The 19,269-nt window shown below is 43.9% G+C and overlaps 1 protein-coding gene across 1 annotated transcript; it reads left to right on the top strand.

Moving 5' to 3' along the window:
* The first annotated feature begins 680 nt into the window (after positions 1–680).
* LORICRIN (loricrin cornified envelope precursor protein) lies at positions 681–17,543 on the top strand. Its single transcript, XM_081486152.1, has 3 exons — positions 681–849; positions 9,058–9,225; positions 16,388–17,543. Exon 3 carries the CDS (start codon positions 16,411–16,413, stop codon positions 17,302–17,304), a length of 894 nt encoding a protein of 297 aa, XP_081342278.1. The 5' UTR covers positions 681–849; positions 9,058–9,225; positions 16,388–16,410; the 3' UTR covers positions 17,305–17,543.
* The last annotated feature ends 1,726 nt before the right edge of the window (positions 17,544–19,269 follow it).

Below are 19,269 nucleotides of genomic sequence, written 5' to 3'. Positions count from 1 at the left end.
AGTACTGGAGGTTCAATGACCAAGTTTCAGTTCTACCCTCAAGGAGATCTTAGTCCAACAAGGGAGACAGATATTAATATATAATGTAAACACAATATAGAAAATTATTTTTTTAAATAATAATCATAAGCTCAGAATATTCTAGGGGTTCAGAAAAGGGGCACCTAGTATTAGAAGAGGCTTTATGGAATGGTTAATATCTGACTTGGCTGAGAACCTCTTTTCCATCCAACCCAAAGCCAGGTTGACTTGAGGTCCGAAAACCTGGACATCCCCTACTGGAGGGAGCCACAGTGGTTTCCCTATCTTATCATGGAAGCTTAATAAGTCAGCCTGAATTCCAGCTTCTAAAGATACTTGGTTTCTGGGATGCTCAGACATCTTGGCCTGAAAGGAGATTTCTGTATGTGTATTTTGTCCCTGTTTAGAGCAATATGAGACAATTGCACAGCTCTCAGAAAATCTAGCTAATGCTAGATGTTGACGCAGAATTGTGTCACACAGGATGGAAGAGTTTGAAAAGCTTGAGGTTTGGAGTCAGACAGACCTGCCTATAATCCTGCTCAGTTACTTCCGAGTGTATGACCTTGAGCAAGGCCTTTATGACCCTCAGACCTCACTTTTGTCATCAATAGAATGTGGGTAATAGTCTGTCAGGGTGTGGTGAGGTTTAAATTAATAAACACTAGGGTATTTAACATAGTGTTTGTCACATAGTCTGTGCTCAACAAACAGTAGTTGCTATGATTGGTGATAATAGTATTCAGTACTAAATGAGTGACTCAGAGAAGAACATGGGAGAGAACTGGACAAAGGGACCGGCTAGTCAAACCTTCAACCCTAAGGAAGGTAAACCCATGGAGAAAATCTGCCCAGAAAGATTTCCCCTGATCTCTTTTCCACTGTCATCTTCTCAAGGACTCTTGACATTTCACTATAAGAGCTTTATACTTTCCACTCTAATTCTGATCCTAATAAACTGTGTGCCCGAATGAAGACCCATTTGAACTACTATCAGATGTCTATACTTTGATTTAAATGAACTGTACAATCCTTTCTTGAATTCAACAAACATTTAATCAAACACTATTTTCTAATAACTTTCTGGAATAATAGATCTTTTTTAATCCTCACAACATCCACAAAACACAGGCAGAGCAAAACCATTTTACACATGAGGAGATAGACTCAGAGAGATTCAGTCACATTATGTGTGGTCCCACAACCAGCTAGTGATGACACTGGGAGGCTGCCTCACATCTCCTGACACTGATTCAGTCCCCAGGGTCTCATCACAATCCATTTTTGAGAATGAGTTGAAGGCGAACAGAAGAAGCTGGGGCACTAGCAGTAGGACGAGGGTCCCAGAGGATATGCAGCCTACTTCTCGGTGTGTCTGAAGTAGGTGTGTGAAGTAGGTGTGTCTTCTCTGGCCTGCCTCCAGAAACAGATGCTCCTGAATCTGCATCTCCCTCAGGTCAAGGAGAGAGAGAGGTGGACTTGCCCTCACACTTCTGACCCTTCCCTCTGTCCTTAACTAAACATGGGGACCAGACCTCTACAGTGCAGTCTGTATAACCCAGGAAGATGTCTGGAACCCTCCAGATGGAGACAGTAGAGTCCACATGGTAAACTAGGGTTTCTGAAACCTCAGTAATTTACATACCTACTTCATAAGTTTTCCCATATCCATGCATCATCTGTATTATTAATACTTTTCTCTAGGTTGACTCACTGTGTTTACTTAGCCAAATTTATTTGAAAAGGTATATGATTGCATATTACTTTCTCTTTCTTCATTCTAAGCAATAATATCCATTGTTGTTGTTCAGTCACTCAGTTGTGTCTTACTCCTTGTGACCCCATGAACTGCAGTACACCAGGCTACCCTGTACTTCACCGTCTCCCAGAGCGTGCTCAAACTCATGTCCATTGAGTCAGTGATACTATCTAACAATCTCATCCTTTGCCACCTACTTATCCTTTTGCACTCAATCTTTCCTTGTGGCATGTGAGATCTAGTTACCTGTCAGTTCAGCTCAGTTGCTCAATTGTGTCTTATTCTTTGCGACCCCATGGACTGCAGCACACCAGGCTTCCCTGTCCATCACCAACTCCTGGAGTTTACTCAAACTCATGTCCATTGAGTCGGTGATGCCATCGAACCAACTCATCTTCTGTCATCCCCTTCTGCTCCTGCATTCAATCTTTCCCAGCATCAGGGTCTTTTCAAATGAGTCAGTTCTTCGCATCAGGTGGCCAAAGTATTGAAGTTTCAGCTTCAGCATCAATCCTTCCAATGAATATTAAGGACTGATTTCCTTTAGGATTGACTATTTGGATCTCCTTGCAGTCCAAGGGATTCTCAAGAGTCTTCTCCAACACCACAGTTCACAAGCATCAATTCTTTGCCACTCAGCTTTCTTTTTGGTCCAACTCTCACTTCCATACATGACTACTGGAAAAACCACAGTTTTGACTATATGGATATCCATAATAATATCCATAAAAGTCATAAATCTGAAGTGCATGTTCTAACACACATTAAAAGTAGCACATAACTATAAAGATTTCTGGAAAATATATCAAGTGACATAAAATATCACCTTCATGCATTCTACTCATGGTATTAAGAAATGATTAAAATAAAGTTTTAGTTTGACAATCTATCCATATTAGCAAATAAGTGAAAATATTAAGCTCAGTAAGATCTTTTTGAAGGTCAGAAATAACATTTAAATAGCATTTTCTCCATTCTCTGCAAATTATCACCCAGTTATATATTTACACCTGTATAGTAAATATTTCCTACCTCTTCCCACAATCTTCAAACATAAGTCATTTTTTCAAGGGAGGGATGAGGATGGGGAGGAAAACTACCTCTTCTCTTGCTTTTCCTTTGCAAGCACTCAATTGAGTGGTTTATATTCCCAGATTGTATTTCCTAATCCTTCCTCCCAATTAAGAATGTTCATTTTCATATTTCTTGGAGGAAGATAATTCCAAGTGAAATGTATCATTGACCTCAGGGACTCTGAAATTCAGAAACTGGAGGTAAACATCCAACTGTGAATGAAAAAATCTCCTATAGACTTGCATAAGGTACTAGATATTATATAAAGATCTAAAGAAAATGTTTATAATTTTAAAAAATAAAAATGCACACAGAATTCTACTCAATACTCTGTAATGGCCTACATGGGAAAAGCATCTAAAAAAGAGTGGTTTAGTCACCAAGTCATGTCCAACTCTTGTGACCTCGTGGACTATAGCCCACCAGACTCCTTTGTCCATGGGATTTTTCCAGGCAAGAATACTGGAGTTGGTTGCTATTTCCTTCTCCACTAAAAGAGAGCGAATATATGTATATGTATAGCTGATGTATTTTGCTGTAAACCTGAAACTAACACAGCATTGTAAATCAATTAAGTGTGTGTATGTGTGCTCTCAGTCATGTTTGACTTTACAACCCTACGAATTGTGTCCCGCCAGGCTCCTCTGTCCATGGGATTTTCCCAAGCAAGAATACTGGAGTGGGTTGCCATTTCTTCCTCCAGAGGATCTTCCTGACCCAGGGATCCAATCCATGTCCCGTGTGTCTGCTGAATTGCAGGCAGATTCTTTACCACTGAGCCACTGAAGAAGGCTAAATCAATTATACTTCAATAAAAAGTTTAAAAAATAAAATTAATTCATGGTCTAGGGTTGGAATTTGGCTTTCTCATATGCTAATCCAATAATTGTGAGCTTAGTATTATTTTATATCTTGTTTTAAGGTAAAGTCAAGTGACTTACCTCAAATTCCAAGATTAGTAAGAAAAGAATTCAGTATCCAAATACACAGTCTAGCACAAACTTCAGTATTTTCCTAAGAGAAAAAAACTGTAGTGCATAGCTACTAAAATAAGGAGAACAAGTGATTCAGCAGTGGCAAGCACACCTCACTGCATGTAACTCTTCTGTAATCCACATAGGATCCAGTGGGGATTATGAGGAGTAAAACATCATAATGAATCATAGAGAGCAAGCAAATACATGAATAATTTAGCCAGATATTAATATATGTATAAATATTTTGACAGTCAAATTTTATATCATTGATTTTATTTTTAATACACTCAGTACAAGTTTAATGTATTTACATAAAAGTATGTAAATCTTAACTGTAAAACTTAATGAATTATCACAGCAGGAAAGTATTTTTGTAATGTAGCCTATAGATCAAAAAGTAAAATATTACCAATATAACAAAAGCTGTTCTCACGCTTCCATATCACTATCTCCACCCTATTTATCAAAGAGAAAAACTTTTCTTGCAACATCTTAGCTTAGTCATGCCATGAAAACATACAGAATAGACTTTGGTGTCTGGCTTTGTGAATTCCAATGTTTGTCCCTCAAGCTCTGTGATAAAGCTTAAAGATTGCTCATCTTCTCAGTCTCCTAGCCACCACTTTCTGATCATATTCTAAGCTGGTGCTTTAATTTCTAAATTTCCCGGTGGAAAAGTGGCACGGTATATAGGACTCACTTTGTTTTCTTTCTCTCCATGGTCTTGGCTCTAAAATCTTCGCTGCCTTGGAAGCTCTCCAGTGCCTTCAAACACAAGCCTTTTTATATTTTGGCCAGTTTTTCTAGTTGTTCTCAGCTAATTTCAGTCAGGCTAGTTGTTCAAGCCAATCTCAACATTTTATCCTGTTGACTAACAATAAGCTAATTTTTTCATCAATACAAGCATAAATCAAGCAAGTATTTTCACATTCTTGAATTATTCTTTTAATTCTATTCACAAATTTTATGGCACAGAAATTGAGTATTCTTGCTTTGACTCATAATCCTGTTAGAATCTCTTTCCTGTTGGTCTATCTCTCCTTCCCCAGCACTCACCTACTTACCACCTCACCTCTTCCCATAGGAAAAATACTACTTTCTTCCACAAAAAGAGATTTTCTTCTGGTGTCTATCTTGCATCCATAATGCCTTCTGTAATCTTGAGTAACATCCCATACTTCAATCAGATGCTCATTATTCTCTTTACCCTGTTTGGAAAGAGGAAGGGAAGAGAAGGAAAAAGAATTTTATCTCTAAGAGAAAGGATGAGCGGTGGTGTTATTGTTCAGTCGCTAAGTCATGTCCAACTTTTTGCAAGCCCATGATCAAAATCATGTCCATTGAGTCAGTGACCCCCTCTAACCATCTCATCCTCTGCTACCCTCTTCTCCTTTTGCCTTCAATCTTTCCCAGCATCAGGATCTTTTCCAGTAAGTCAGTTCTTCACATCAAGTGGCCAAAGTATTGGAACTTCAGCTTCAGCAACAGCCTTTCCAATAAATAGTCAGGGTTAATTTATTTCCTTTAGGATTAAAGATTTGATTTCCTTGCAATCCAAGGGACTTCCAAGAGTCTTCTCCAACACCACAATGTGAAAGCATCAGTTCTTCAGTGCTCAGCCTTCTTTATAGATCAACTCCCACATTCGTACTTATCTCACATCCACACTTGAGTATATTAACCTATAAGAATGGGTACTTGTAGGTTAATATATATTAACTATATTGATAATGAAATCACATCAATAATTCAAAAGCCTATCCTGACATTCACTTTAAAACTTCTAAAACTGTCTAATCTCAATTATCTCCCCCTTTAGGGGCCTTATGTAATTTCTTGGAGTTGCCAGAATTAGATCAGAGAACCCAAATTTGGATAGAGAGAGAAAGACATTCAGACCATATACAAACCAGCATTGTTATAAATCCTGAAACAATCTTGTGGTCCCTTCTCTCTCTCTTTTCCTCCATTCTCTACCTCATGCTTTTTCTTTTTCTTTTTTTCTTCTCTTTTCAATAAACACTGACTCAGAGCCTAGTGTGTCCACAGGCTCCAGGTTTACTAAGAGCTACAATGCCATCCCTGACCTGCGGGAGCAAACAATACTGTTGGAGAGGTGAAAATAGGACGAAGACTTAATATCCACCCCATCCAAGATAAAACAGCTACTATCCAGGTCACTGACAATTCCAGGAGTGGGCAGATGAAGAGCAATTCATTCATTTATCCATCCATTCTACACGCATTCCCTGTGGACTGTGCCAAACACTGTGCTGAATGCTTGATGTGCAGGACAGTGATCAAGATCTGGTACCCCCTTCAGGGAGACCTCAGTCTAGTGGGAGACAAGGTCCTGTCCTGCAAGGTGAAGTGTTCTCACCATCAGACTGGGGTGCTAGGGAAGGTTTCCTGGAGGAGTGATATGTAATAGAATGTTGAAAGGAAAATAGAAGTTTGGCACATTGAAGAAAAGGGGCATTCACAGGTGCAGGGAAACTCTCAGGGGAAAAATACAAACATAGCATTTGCTCCTCTGGAGCAAAATGCTTCTCTAGGGGAATAGTCCTCTGGAGGGGGACATGGCAACCCACTCCAGTATTCTTGCAGGGAAAATCCCATGGTCAAGGAGCCTGGAAGGCTACAGTCCATGGGGTTGCAAAGAGTCGGACACGACTGAAGCGACTGAGTTATGAGTATGAGGGGAACAGTCAGAATTGAGCAGAAACTGAACCACAAAGGGCCCTTTGAACTAAGTAACCTAGTTCATCCTGATGTAGGGACACTGAAGATTTTGAGCAGAATAATGACATAATAGAGCAAATCCACTGCCATGGCTAGAAAAACAGGTTGTGATGCAAGATGTGGGTCAGTCCCACACACACAATACTGTTGTCATGGACACTGAGAGCTGGTTAACAAGTGAGGGTCGAGAGCAATCTCAGGGCCAAGAAGGAGTGCCCACAATCCTGTCCAAGGAGAGAGGGAACAGGTTCTACAAGAAAGAGTCAGGCACGAGGACAAGAGACAGATACACACACAGACTTATGTACACGTATCACACGTATACACATACACATAAGGCAATACGAGACCCAAAGCCTAAATCTGGAGAAACCTATCTATGGTTTTCACTGTTTTCCAATCCTCACACAAAACTTACCTCTTCCAAGCAGAATTTTCCAGCTGCTTCTTTTCTCTGCCTCCCTTGGCCCCCTCAGGCGCTCAGCTCCCATTACACTGGTGACTTTTTTTCCAAATGCATACTCCTCTGTCCTCCCCATGGCCTCCCCTCCCATATCCTCTCACAAACACATTAAAAGACGTTGCTTCAGATCACATGTTCCCAAGGGAACGGTGACCCAGAAGCCTGTGAAGAGAAGATGACATTGAAGGAGACAAGATGAAAACCTCTGGAGGGAAACAATGATAGTGTGGAGCTAGACAGAGTCTAGGAAAACTGAGGCACTAGGTCCTGCACAAGCAGAGCCAGGGGAGATGAGAAGTAAAGGGGGAGGATGGTACTCACACAACAAACCTTTCTTCTCCTCAGCTACTGTGCAGCCTTCCTACATATAAAGTCCCACCAGCAGGGAGACAACTAAGACCCAACAAAATTCAGTAATGAGGTCTCGAGGATTCAGAGGTTCCAGGATAGCTGGAAGGGCTAAGCGGTAAGACTCAGACTGGGCAGTGGAACACAGCCACTAAAACTAGTGGTTAAGAGGCCGTGGAAAAGAGCATAGAAACTCTCACATCTCCCTGGGTCCCAGCCTCGGGCTCAAATCAGAGGTGTTTTAGGAACACGATGGTATGAGCATGATAACAAAGTCACATGGAAAACCAGCACCCCAAATTGAGAGTTTATATAAAATGGATGGATAACTAAAAAGAAAAAAGAGCAAGATAAAAATAATCACCAAAACCTTAACACCAGTCCTATCTGAATACTGGAATTATAGGTGACTTTTTGTTTTGTTTTCAACTTATTTGTAGTGAGGCTTTTTTTTTCTTTTTTTCTATTTGTATTTTACAGCAGAATAACTCACTACTAGAGGGTAAGAAGGCCAATTCCACCACCAAGGGATTCACTGCAAAGGAACATTCAGGAGCTAAATTAATCCTTCCTCTGAGACCCAAACGAATAGATGTTAATTGCAGGAGGTTCTAAAGCAACACAGTGTGTTCACATGCCTTTCTTAATCCAGTATAATTACTTGGGTAATGTAAATGTTACTCATAACACAGGCCAACTGTCCTCACCCAGCCCTCCTGCTGTCCCCCTTCCTCCTCCTCCATAGTCAGCTCAGGGGCCGAAATGCTCTTGGGGGACAAAAGTTCCCAAAATGCCTCTGATTTGAGCCTGAGGCTGGCATCCAGGGAGATATGAGAGTTTCTATGTTCTTTTCCAAGAGGCCTGTGATTCTTGTCATTCCATCTAGTTTTTTTCCTATCACTGCCTCTGACCCTCCTCATCTTTCCCTCCTCTGTGTCCAAAGAGTGGACTTGGCCAGGGGCGGGGGAAGGAGAGTTTGCCCAAAAGGAAACTGGTACAGGACTAAGTCAGATTGACCTTATGGATGAAGAAACAGGTCTGGGGGATACTGCATGGCCCAGACTCACAAGTCACTGGTGGTTGGTCCAGGTTTAGAGCACAAGTCCTCCCTGATCCCAAGTCCTTGGAAAAGTTTCTGATCCCTACCCTTCAGAACAGATCAGAGACTGCAAACCTCACAGATCACCTGGCGCTGCTTCAGGTCCAGCCAGAAAGCTGACCACTGGACTGTAGGTGGTCAGGATCTCTGGAAGTCATGATCCAAGGGGGATTCTGAAAAATAAGAGGCAGGAGACAATGGGGCAGTGAGGTGCCTTGGATGGAAGATGGGGGATGGCAAGGGAGAGGCAGTTTGCCACGGCCAATTTATATAAGCTGCTTTCCATGGAAAAATAAATCAGGTTATAATAGCCCTGGGATCATTTTCTTGGTTGATCAGATATTTATCAAATATTCACACTGAGGCCCATCCCTGTGGAGATTTGGAGATTTAGGAGGATCTGATCTTGCCTGGACGGTGCTAATAGTGCAGAAGGAAAGACCCTGGGAACCTACACAGATGTGAACAGTGGTCCTATAGTCTCTCACCTTGGGATTCTCTGAGCACATGGATGAAACAAAAGAAAGAAGTCACTAGAGACTCTCCAGCAAACTGATCATTTTCTACTCTGTAGGCAGTGAGAAGATTTGCCCCAACTCATCCACCTAATTTCAACAGATTAAGCTATTGAAATAAAGAGTATCATTGGAAGAATGAACAAAAATTAAGAATAACCAGCAAGTCTGAGGAACAAGCTTTCCTGGCCAAGACAGAGACTGGATCTAGATTCTGATCTTCAGTGGTAAATCCTATGAACAGTTTGTGAGTAAGAGAGAAGTTACACCCAAAGCCCAGGGCAGACGAGGCAGTTTCTGAAAGCAGCACACAAGTACCAAACAGGATTCAAAACCAAAGTGGAGGGAGCACTCACCTTGCCCTGCTTTTCAATGACCCCCAGAAAAGAAGTGCCTTGGCATAGTCACCTAAAGCAGTGCATGCCTGAAAACTGGGATTAAATGGGAAAAGAAGATGTGGTCCAAATATACAATGTAATATTTCTCAGCCACAAAAAGGAACAAAATCGGGTCATTTGTAGAGACATAGATGGACCTAGAGACTGTTACACAGAGTGAAGTAAATTAGAAAGAGAAAAACATATATCATATATTAACATATGTACGTGGAATCTAGAAAAATGGTATGGACAATTTTATCTGCAAAGCAGAAACGGAGACACAGACGTAGAGAATAAACATGTGGATACCAAAGGGTTGAGGGGATGAACTGGAAGACTGGGACTGACATATATACACTACTGTATATAAGATAGGTAACTAATGAGAACCTACTGTATAGAAAAGGGAACTTTACTCAGTGCTCTATGTTGACCTAAAAGGAAAGAAAATCCAAAAAAGAGGGGATATATATATATCTGATTCACTTTGCTGTACAGTAAGACACTAACACAACATTGTAAAGCAGCTATATTTCAATAAAAAATAAACAAAGGGAAAAAACTAAGATTAAATCTTTAGGCCAAAAGGCCTTTAAGGCTATGGATTTGAAATGCTTTTGCTTTTCCCTCTGTGTCATATTGATTTCCAAGATTCCATTTGACTTGGGATTCAGTTAAAACAACCTGGATTATCCACCCTCAGACACCAGTGGAGAAGGTGGTCAAAGAGCCAGCATGCTTGGACCTGCTATCACCACCATGTATGAAAGTCCTTAGAGGGGTCAAGTGACATTGCCTATCTCAGGGCAGGAGATCGGGCCCACAAATGCTGCTCACTGCTCCTCCCTGCTATAAACTTTATGTGCAAGCCCAGGAAGTAGGCCCTGAGCCCTCAGGCTACAGAGCAGCTGCCCACCTGTGAAAGGGCTTCATGACATCAGCAGTTAACTTCCAGGCCCAGAGGCTAGAGCGCCCTGGCCCAGCAGCTTCCTTGAGCATGTATACTCAGCACTGAAAGACTTTTACTGTCATTTTAACAACTCTCTGGTCTCACTGCCAACACCTGGAGGTACTCTTGTCAGGAGAAAGCAGACAGTCACAACTTGAATCTGCAGGAGTACTGAGCTGAGAGGAGAGACCCAGGTTCTCGTCTTGGCCCTTCTGTGTGGCCTTGGAAAGTGGGTTAGCCTCTCTGGGCTTTGGGTTTGTCATCTACCTCTACAAATGACAGAAGCTGATTGGATGACCTCCACTGTCCTTCCAGCTGCTGCCATCCAGCAATGCACACAAGATTCCCTGGGGAGCTAAGGGAGCCCATGTGAGGCTCCTCTGTCCCCTACTTCCCAGAGGGCACAAACCTGAGCCTGACTTGGAAGGAGAGGTGGTGTAATCCCTTTGTTCTGCCCACAGTGATCCAAAAGAAGAGGTACGTAGTGCTTAGAAAGAACACAAGGTTTAGAATCAAAAGAACTGAGTCCAAATCCTGGCTTTGGGAATTTGAGCAATTGCATTGGCCTCCATGAGGCATTTTCTCAGCTGGGGAATGAAATAACATATCCCTGAGCACACAGGACCATTGTGAGAAATGAATAAGACACGTGACAGCGGTCCATAAACCCAAGAGTCTGTCCAGACAGGAAGTCCCTAGGTGCATGGCTCACCCCACATGCTGCAGGCTCCTTGGGAATGCAGAACATCTCAGCCGCGGTCCTCTCCTCCCTGCAAGTATGAGCTCCAGGAGCACCTGAAAGAGATACATCTCAAGAATAAACTCATCCTGAGAAGGTTCCAATGGGCTGTCAAGAACTAAAGGAGACCCTGATCTCAAGGTTTGTCAGTTGTAACTTGACAAAGGGGACAAGGCTTCTGGTTGTGTCGCTAGCAGGCTGTAAAGGCACAATCATTCCTTAAGACCTTGGAAAGGGAAAGTGGCAAGCGAGATGGAAACAGTGGTTGGGATGAACCCAGGGAAGCTTCCTGGAGAAGGAATTCCAGCAGCTAGGAGCTGCTATAGTGCTGTCCTTCTGCCCGATCTCTAAGTAACAGAAACTGCTGACCAGGAGGGCTGGAGAGAGAAGACAAATGGCAACCCAGGAGGGTGTCTGGGGCTCTGAGACGCCTCCTGGTCTGTGACTAACAGAAAACTTTTCCCATTGAATGTAAACAACACCAAGGGCTTGCAAGTTCTATGCCTGACCTGCCAGTGCTCCTGAACCCCTGCCCTGTGTCCATTTTATTCTTTACAAGCCATCCATTGCCCTTTCTTCCTCAGGTAGGTTGTCCACACTGTCATGAGAATGCAAATATCAAGATTTAGGTACTTAAAGATTGTGATGAGCAGGCTTCTATCAGATTGGGGTTCCTCAGCTCAAGAGCTGTGACCTGCCCTCACACTGGGGATTTCCTGGGGACAGGGACCAGGTCCTGCCTCCTACAGGGCTGTCAGTCAATGGGTCTCAGTAATTCCCTTCAATTTACCATCAGTATTTACTGAGCACCTCCTAATGCCTAGTTATGAAAGATTTGCTGTAAGGGCCATCCCCTCTAAGGATACAGTTATAGTCAGGAACCATGACTTCATTTGTGAGGCTACAGAACCCAGATGTACAAACAAGCACACATAAAGATTTAATAAGTGTCTAAAAGCTACAAATTTTAGATATCTGACATGCCAAGTCTTGCAAAACTCCAAATACTTGTGTCATAATTCTACAAACTTTCATCATTTCCTCATTGATAATGATAATATGTAATCATCAACCACTTCCACAGATATCCCCCTACTTCTGGTTGAAACGGATAAAATAGAGAATCAGGTTCATTCAGAAGGAGGCAAGGTTAACTCAGAGCCACAAGATCGAGCACAGCTGTCAATACCATGTTGCATCAGCCTCTTCCACATGTTAACAAAGTATATGTACCAAGTAGAAGATTTTCCTTATTAAAATCAAACAGAGTAGCAGAGGCAGGCATGGAGTATCCCTCCCCCAAATCTACCAAGGGGATCCATGCACAGTTCTAAAAAATTCTGTAATCCTTAGCACACTGCCCAGTACACTGGTGTTGGTATTAGAGAAATTAAATGGAAGTAGTCTTGTTCAGGCTCCAGAGACAAGAAAGCAGAGCAGACTTCTGACCTTGCTTCTGACCTGCCTGGTCAGTGCCCTGACTACATGTCTGCTCATGAGTGCACCGATTTTTTCTAGTAAAACCAGCAGCAGTATAGAAAAGACAGAGAGCAGGTCTTAGAATTCTTGAGCCCCTGGAGGAGGTCTGGCCAACCACGCCCGGGGCTTAACAAAATTCTCTGACTCACAACATAAAACAAACAGTATTGTAAAAAAAGATTAATGTGAAACCAGAGCTGCAATTTGTTCACAAACTGATGATGGTATCAGTTTGTGGCCTGGAATTATAAGCGGGACCCCCAAAATTGCAATTTTGAAGTCTCACTCGTAGGGTGGATGCATCATCCAGTATCTTTTTCCAACTGAGACTCCAGATTGCTGTTACGTGGGACTTCCCAGTGCTGTTTGAATCTGGATGCTATTTGGTCCCAGTTAGGTGATGTATGTGCTATTACATTCCTCTACTGTTTCTATTTCTCTTTTCTTTTAATGATTGCATATGGAAAGTAAGTTAGATAATTCTCTATTAAATATTGAAACTGTTTATTTGTGTTTAACAAGTAGTTTCTTTTGTTAACAAGTCTTTCAAACCTGAAACGAAAGTTGAAGCTTTCGGCAAAACAGTTGGCTGGATTAATGAATAAAGCATTAGGATATTCAATCTGATAGAAAGAAAATATCATATCTTTCTTCTAAGAACACAGTTACTCCAAACTAACACAGGCAATTTCAAGATTATTAGCTCTTTGGAGTCACCTGCACTTGAGGTTCCCAAACTTTAGAATTTCATAAAGAAGTAACATCTCCCTCAAAAAAACTGTGATAACCAAATAATATGATGGCCAAATTCTCATTTTGACAAATAAGGACATGAAAGAAACAACTTGGACCTCTTGTCAACATCACTTTTAAAAGAAATGAAGTCTTAAGATATGCCCCAGAAAGGTAGGAGGCTCATGATTTCTGAATTAGACTTTCCTTCTCACAGTCTGCTGACATCTTTTTACTTATGGGCCAAAATGGGTCCACAGATCAGTGTGGGAACCATGGTCCACCTCTTCTCCAGTGAACCCAACAAAATAAAGCTGTCCTTTATTACGCATCTTTCATTATACCCACAGTTAGTTGGAGCCTTTTTTTCCCTCCAAAACCTCCTTGATGCTTCAGCTTCAAGTTGAAACATGCTTTCTCCAACAGATCTGGACTTCTCCCTCCTGGCTATTCTCTTAGGAGGGGAGCACCTGGGCTCCTCCTGGGTTCACTTGGGTTCATGCGCTCCAAACTAAAACTAGTGCCACAAGTTTCTGAAGGCCACAGTCTAATCAGATCATGCAGATCATTAAAACTCCACCATAATTAACCATCAATTTATTATTGGAGCTCTCATTTCAACACATATCTGGGTGGAACTAACTTCAAATGTGATATCTGAAACAACAGCAGTTGAGTTCTAGTGATGAAAGAAGAGGACAAAATGCTGTTTCACATATACAGAGTTGATGCTACTGGTCCAGGGTCAGCCAGGAATTTCCAAGTTATTTTCCTAGATAAGAGCTTGCCTCAAGCCATCTGTGGACTCCCTCGCAGCTTCGGTGAAACAACTATTACCATTCTTATTTGATAGACAAGGTAACTGAGTATCAGAAAGTTTGTTCAATAATCAACAAATGCTTACTAAGGGCCTCTGGTGTGTAGGCACTGCGTAAGGCGCTGTGACTCTACCCAAGGTGATACAGCTGGCAAGTAGCACAGGGAGCACCCAAATCCAGCCTCCTAATCTCAAGTCCATTCCATTCCATGGCTGCCTCTTAGACTGAGGTCAGTGTTACCACACAAGACAAGACCCCAGAGCAGAATGGCCATGGTGGGAAGAACCACATGGTCTATCTCTTTAGCTTGTTCTTCTACAAGGAAAGTCAATAGTGAAGATCAGTAGTTTTAGACATTCATTGTCTTTAGGAGTAAATCAAAATTTCTACCAGTGCCCCATTACTTATGGTGCTGTCCATGTTGTGCAACTCAGAAATGGGTGCTAGGTGCTTAACACACTCTCTCTAGACAGGAAACAAGACAGGAACATCCCAGTGAAGCACATGTGAAACCCCGTGGTAGAAACGTGGCAAAGAAGAAACAGAATCTCTCTAAAATTCCAAGAGGTTCGAATAGGACCAGGAGCCAAAGAGTGGGATGTGAAAGTTCCTACTTCTTGGACCAAAGACTAAGAACTCCAGTGGGACTCTCTTAGGTGGCGTGAAGAGTCTGAGACCTATTCCTGAAGCACAGCCCTCTGGTGATGGCACGTGCCCCATGCCAGGAGTTTTGCAAACAATGTCTAACATCCACTCTGGCTGACCATCCCTGCTAGCCAGCCTGCTTCACAGTTGCATCAGAGAAGGGGCCAGTCATACAGGAGGCTACCCATCACAAGAATGCCAAAATCTTCATGAATGGGTCACCCCATGACTACAATCACAGGGAGGTGGGGTGGCAGCCAAAGGTCACGTAACTGAGGCCAAACATGAGAGGCTGGTCCAGATCGATAGCTGATGAGTCAGAACTCATGGAGAGTATAAAACCTCAGGAGCTCCAGTGCTCCTCAAACAGCCAGCATCTCCTCTCCTCACTCATCCTTCCTGGTGCTTTGGGTAAGTGTGAGTTCTACTGGCTCTCATCTTCCAAGTTGGTCTTACCCAGGCTTGCATGGGCTATGTGGACCAGGTGACAGGTGGGCAAGGCCTGTCTCCCCTTTGGGATCTACAGGACCTCTGCTCTTCCAACTGCATTCATGTTCAGAGGGGCTTCAGGCAGGAAAGAGAGCTGAGCTACTGCTGTACAGATGGTGTTTCTGATCTGGCCAAAATGTAAATGCCACAAAGACAAGACTATCTCCTGTCTCTCTGGCACCCCTGTAAGAGACATGCCCTGTCCCCAGCATAGAAGTGCATTCTGCAGAGACTGTCCCAGACAGCCTGTGGATGGGCTGGATGGACTTTGTGAACTTGTAAGGAGGAGAGGTTGAGTGCACTTTCAGAGAACAGGAAGAATGATTCAGAGGATGCTGCAGATGGGGAGATTTTAGCAGTAAGAACCCATTGCCTGTTTTACACAGGATGTTCTGAGAGGGAAATGACTTGTGAGATGCTGGACACAATTCCTGCTAGTTTGGTCCCCTCAACCCAGCTTGCCTCCTTGGTAAGCAAGGCTTACCAAGCTTTGCTTGATATCTCCTAGTCAGAGATGCTGGTCCAAAGGATCATTGGGATCCTTTCTCCTGTTTCCAGACGGGACAATGGGGGAGCCTGCCTTTTCTGGTAACTGGTCAATGATCATGGCTGAGGTCAGTGGAACAGACCAAGAGTTTAAACTAATTCTTTTTTGCAAAGAATGGGGTGCAACAGCCCTCTGGCATTGGAACAAACCTCCCTCTGTTGTGCCAGGAGTGGATAAAATGCCCTACCCTAGGTGGAGGTTTCTGGTAATTTTCCATTTGCACTCAGTGTTGGGATCGGAGAACTAAGGAGTGAAATACTCGACTCATCTCATTTTACAGGAAATGAGGAAACAGAAAATGTGTGGGTCATTTGCCCGGAGATCACACAGCAGAGGCCTGAAGCAAAGCTGGGAAAGAAAGAGAAATGGGTACCACTAAGTGGGCTATTTAAAACTTGGTAAAGACTTTCGAAGGGGAAACACACCCCTTTTCTAAAAGCACTAATCCAGGAGTCCCAGCTGAGTGCTCTTCCCAATCCGATCAGAAAGAGCATCAAGCCTGGCCGAGGCAGTGCTGCTCAGAGGATGATGGGCGTTTCCATGGATGCAGCTGCCTCTGCCGCCGCATCCTTTTGCAGCTGGTCCACTGATCCTCTCTGCTCTCCTTCCAGGGTTCCGTTCCTCCTTAGACAAGATGTCTCACCAGAAAAAGCAGCCCACCCCTCATCCCCCAGTGGGCTGTGGGAAAACCTCTGGCTGCGGCGGCGGCGGCGGCGTCTTCTATAGCGGCGGCGGCGGTGGCTCTGGTAGCTGCGGCGGCTCCGGGGGTGGCGGCGGCGGCTCGGGTGGAAGTGTCAAGTATTCCGGAGGCGGCGGCAGCTCCGGCTGCGAGGGCTACTCCTCCGGCGGCGGCTCCTCCGGTAGCGTCTGCTACTCCAGCGGCGGCGGCGGCGGCGGCTCCGGGGGCGGCTGCTACTCCAGCGGCGGCAGCTCCTCCGGAGGCGGCTGCTACTCCAGCGGCGGCGGTGGCTCCTCCGGCCAGGAGGTCCAGTGCCAGAGCTACGGAGGCGTCTCTAGTGGGGGCGGCTCCGGCTGCGGCGGCATCTCCTCTGGGAGCGGCTGTGGGGTCATCTCCTCCGGGGGCGGCTCCGGCTGCGGCGGCATCACCTCCGGGAGCGGCTGTGGGGTCATCTCCTCCGGGGGCGGCTCCGGCTGCGGCGGCATCTCCTCCGGGAGCGGCTGCGGGGGCATCTCCTCCGGGGGCGGCTCCGGATACTTCTCGTCCTCCCAGACCTCCCAGACCACGTGCTTGCCCCAGCCGAGCTACGGAGGGGGCTCGTCCGGCGCCGGCTGCGGCGGCGGTTCCTCCGGGGGCAGCGGCTGCTTTTCCAGCGGTGGGGGCGGCAGTGGATCCGGCTGCGTGGGAGGTTCCTCCGGGGGCGGCGGCGGCTGCTTCTCTAGCGGTGTGGGCGGCAGCGGTTCCGGCTGCGGCGGCGGCTCCTCCGGGGGTGGTTCCGGGAGTGGCAAGGGCGTCCCAATCTGCCACCAGACCCAGCAGAAGCAGGCGCCTACCTGGCCAGGCAAGTAAGCCCCCCCTGGACACCACGGAGACGAAGAAGTTGGAGGTGTTCTCCGTGGGCGTCGATGGGCTTACCGCTCTCATGATATTGCCCTGAGGTTTCTCAGCCCTTCACGTCTGAATCCACCAGAAGAAGCCACTGAGCTCTGGAGCTGCGTCTTGTTCTGCAGTTTTCCCTCCCTGGTTTCTGTACAACTACCTCCCAATCCCAGTACCTTCTCAGCCAATAAATTTGCAATCCATGAGAATTTCTGTGTTTCCAGGCATCTTTGCAGCTTCTAAGTTCATTCGTTCCATCCCATTCTTCTCCTTTTCTCCATCCATTCATCCACAGGGACATTCATGCAACAATATTTATTCTGTTGGGGGGAGGGTGGTTCGATCAGAGTCAGCAGGGGAGGGAAGAATGGCTGGCAACCAAGGACCAAAGACATGAATTATCTGATTTATGGCGTAAAATCATGAGGTGATCCCAAAGCACAAAAATCCTGGGAAGAGACTTCAGTAAACGATCCCCGGTAGGTTCGGTAGCAATCATGGGTCTTTTTTGGAGCTCAATGATTTTTTTTTTTTTTTTAAGACAAGGCTGCCCTAGTTCCAAAGCAACCAGAGAAAGAAGAACAACGAAAATCCTAAGATGGTAGAAGGAAAGAAATTATACAGTCAGAGCAGAAATAAATGAAATAAAAACTAAAAGAAAGAAAAGATCAATGAAACTAAAAGCTGGTTCTTCGAAAAGAACAAAATTCATAAACCTTTAACCAAACTCAGCAAGAAAAAAAAGAGAGAGAGAGAGAGTCCAAGTCAATAAAATCAGAAATGAAAAAGGAGAAGTTACAACTGACACCACAGAAATACAAGACATCACAGGAGGGACTTCCCTAGTGGTCCAGTGGTTAAGACTCTGTCTTGCAATGCAAGGGACTCAGGTCCCATCCCTGGTAGATCCCTCATGCCACATATGCCACAGTTGAAGACCGAATGCAGCCAAATAAATACTTTTTTTTAAATTTTAAGTAAGGAAAATTCTGGGGAAAAAAGATCATAAGAGACTACTATGGGCAATGATATGCCAATAAAATGGACAATCTTGAGGAAACTGGACTAATTCTTAGTAAGGTATAATCTCTGAAGACTGAACCAAGAAGAAGTAGAAAATATCAACAGATCAATTACCAGTACTGAAATTGAATCAGTAATTTTAAAACTCCCAACAAACAGAAGTCCAGGACCAAATATCTTCACAGATGAATTCTCCAAAACATTCAGGGAAGAGTTAACACCTATTCCTCTGAAAAGTGAAAGTCGCTCAGTTGTGTCTGACTCTTTGTGACTCCATGGTCTATACAGTGCATAGAATTCCCCAGGCCAGAATACTGGAGTGGGTAGCCTTTCCCTTCTCCAGGGGATCTTTCCAACCCAGGGGTCGAACCAAGGTCTCTCACATTGCAGGCAGATTCTTTACCAGCTGAGTCACAAGGGAAGCCCAACTATTCCAAAAAATTGCAGAGGTAAGAATACTTCCGAACTCATTCTCTGAGGCCACCATCACCCTAATATCAAAACAAAACAAAAATATCACCAAAAAAAAAAAAAATCATAGATCAGTATCACTAATGAACATTGATGCAAAATTCCTCAACAAAATACTAGCAAACCAACTCCAATAATATATTAAAAGGATCATATGCCACAATCAAGTGGGATTTATCTCAGGAATGCAAGAAATTTTCAATATCTATAAGTGAAACAATGTGATATACCACATTAACAAATTGAAGAATAAAAACCATATGATCATCTCAATAAATACAGAAAAAGGCTTTTGATAGAATTTAACATGAAAAATCCCATGGACAGAGGAGCCTGGCAGGCCACAGTCCAAAGGGTTGCAAAGAGTCAGCACTATTTACAATAGCTAAGATCTGGAAGCAACCTAAGTGTCCATTGACAGAACAATGGATAAAGAAGATG

The sequence above is a fragment of the Giraffa tippelskirchi genome, chromosome 5 (assembly GCF_054371585.1).
Source record: "Giraffa tippelskirchi isolate mGirTip1 chromosome 5, T2T-mGirTip1v1.2.pri, whole genome shotgun sequence".
Taxonomy (NCBI): domain Eukaryota; kingdom Metazoa; phylum Chordata; class Mammalia; order Artiodactyla; family Giraffidae; genus Giraffa; species Giraffa tippelskirchi.
The sequence above is the reverse complement of the archived record's forward strand: the minus strand, read 5'-3'. Positions and strand labels throughout refer to the sequence as shown.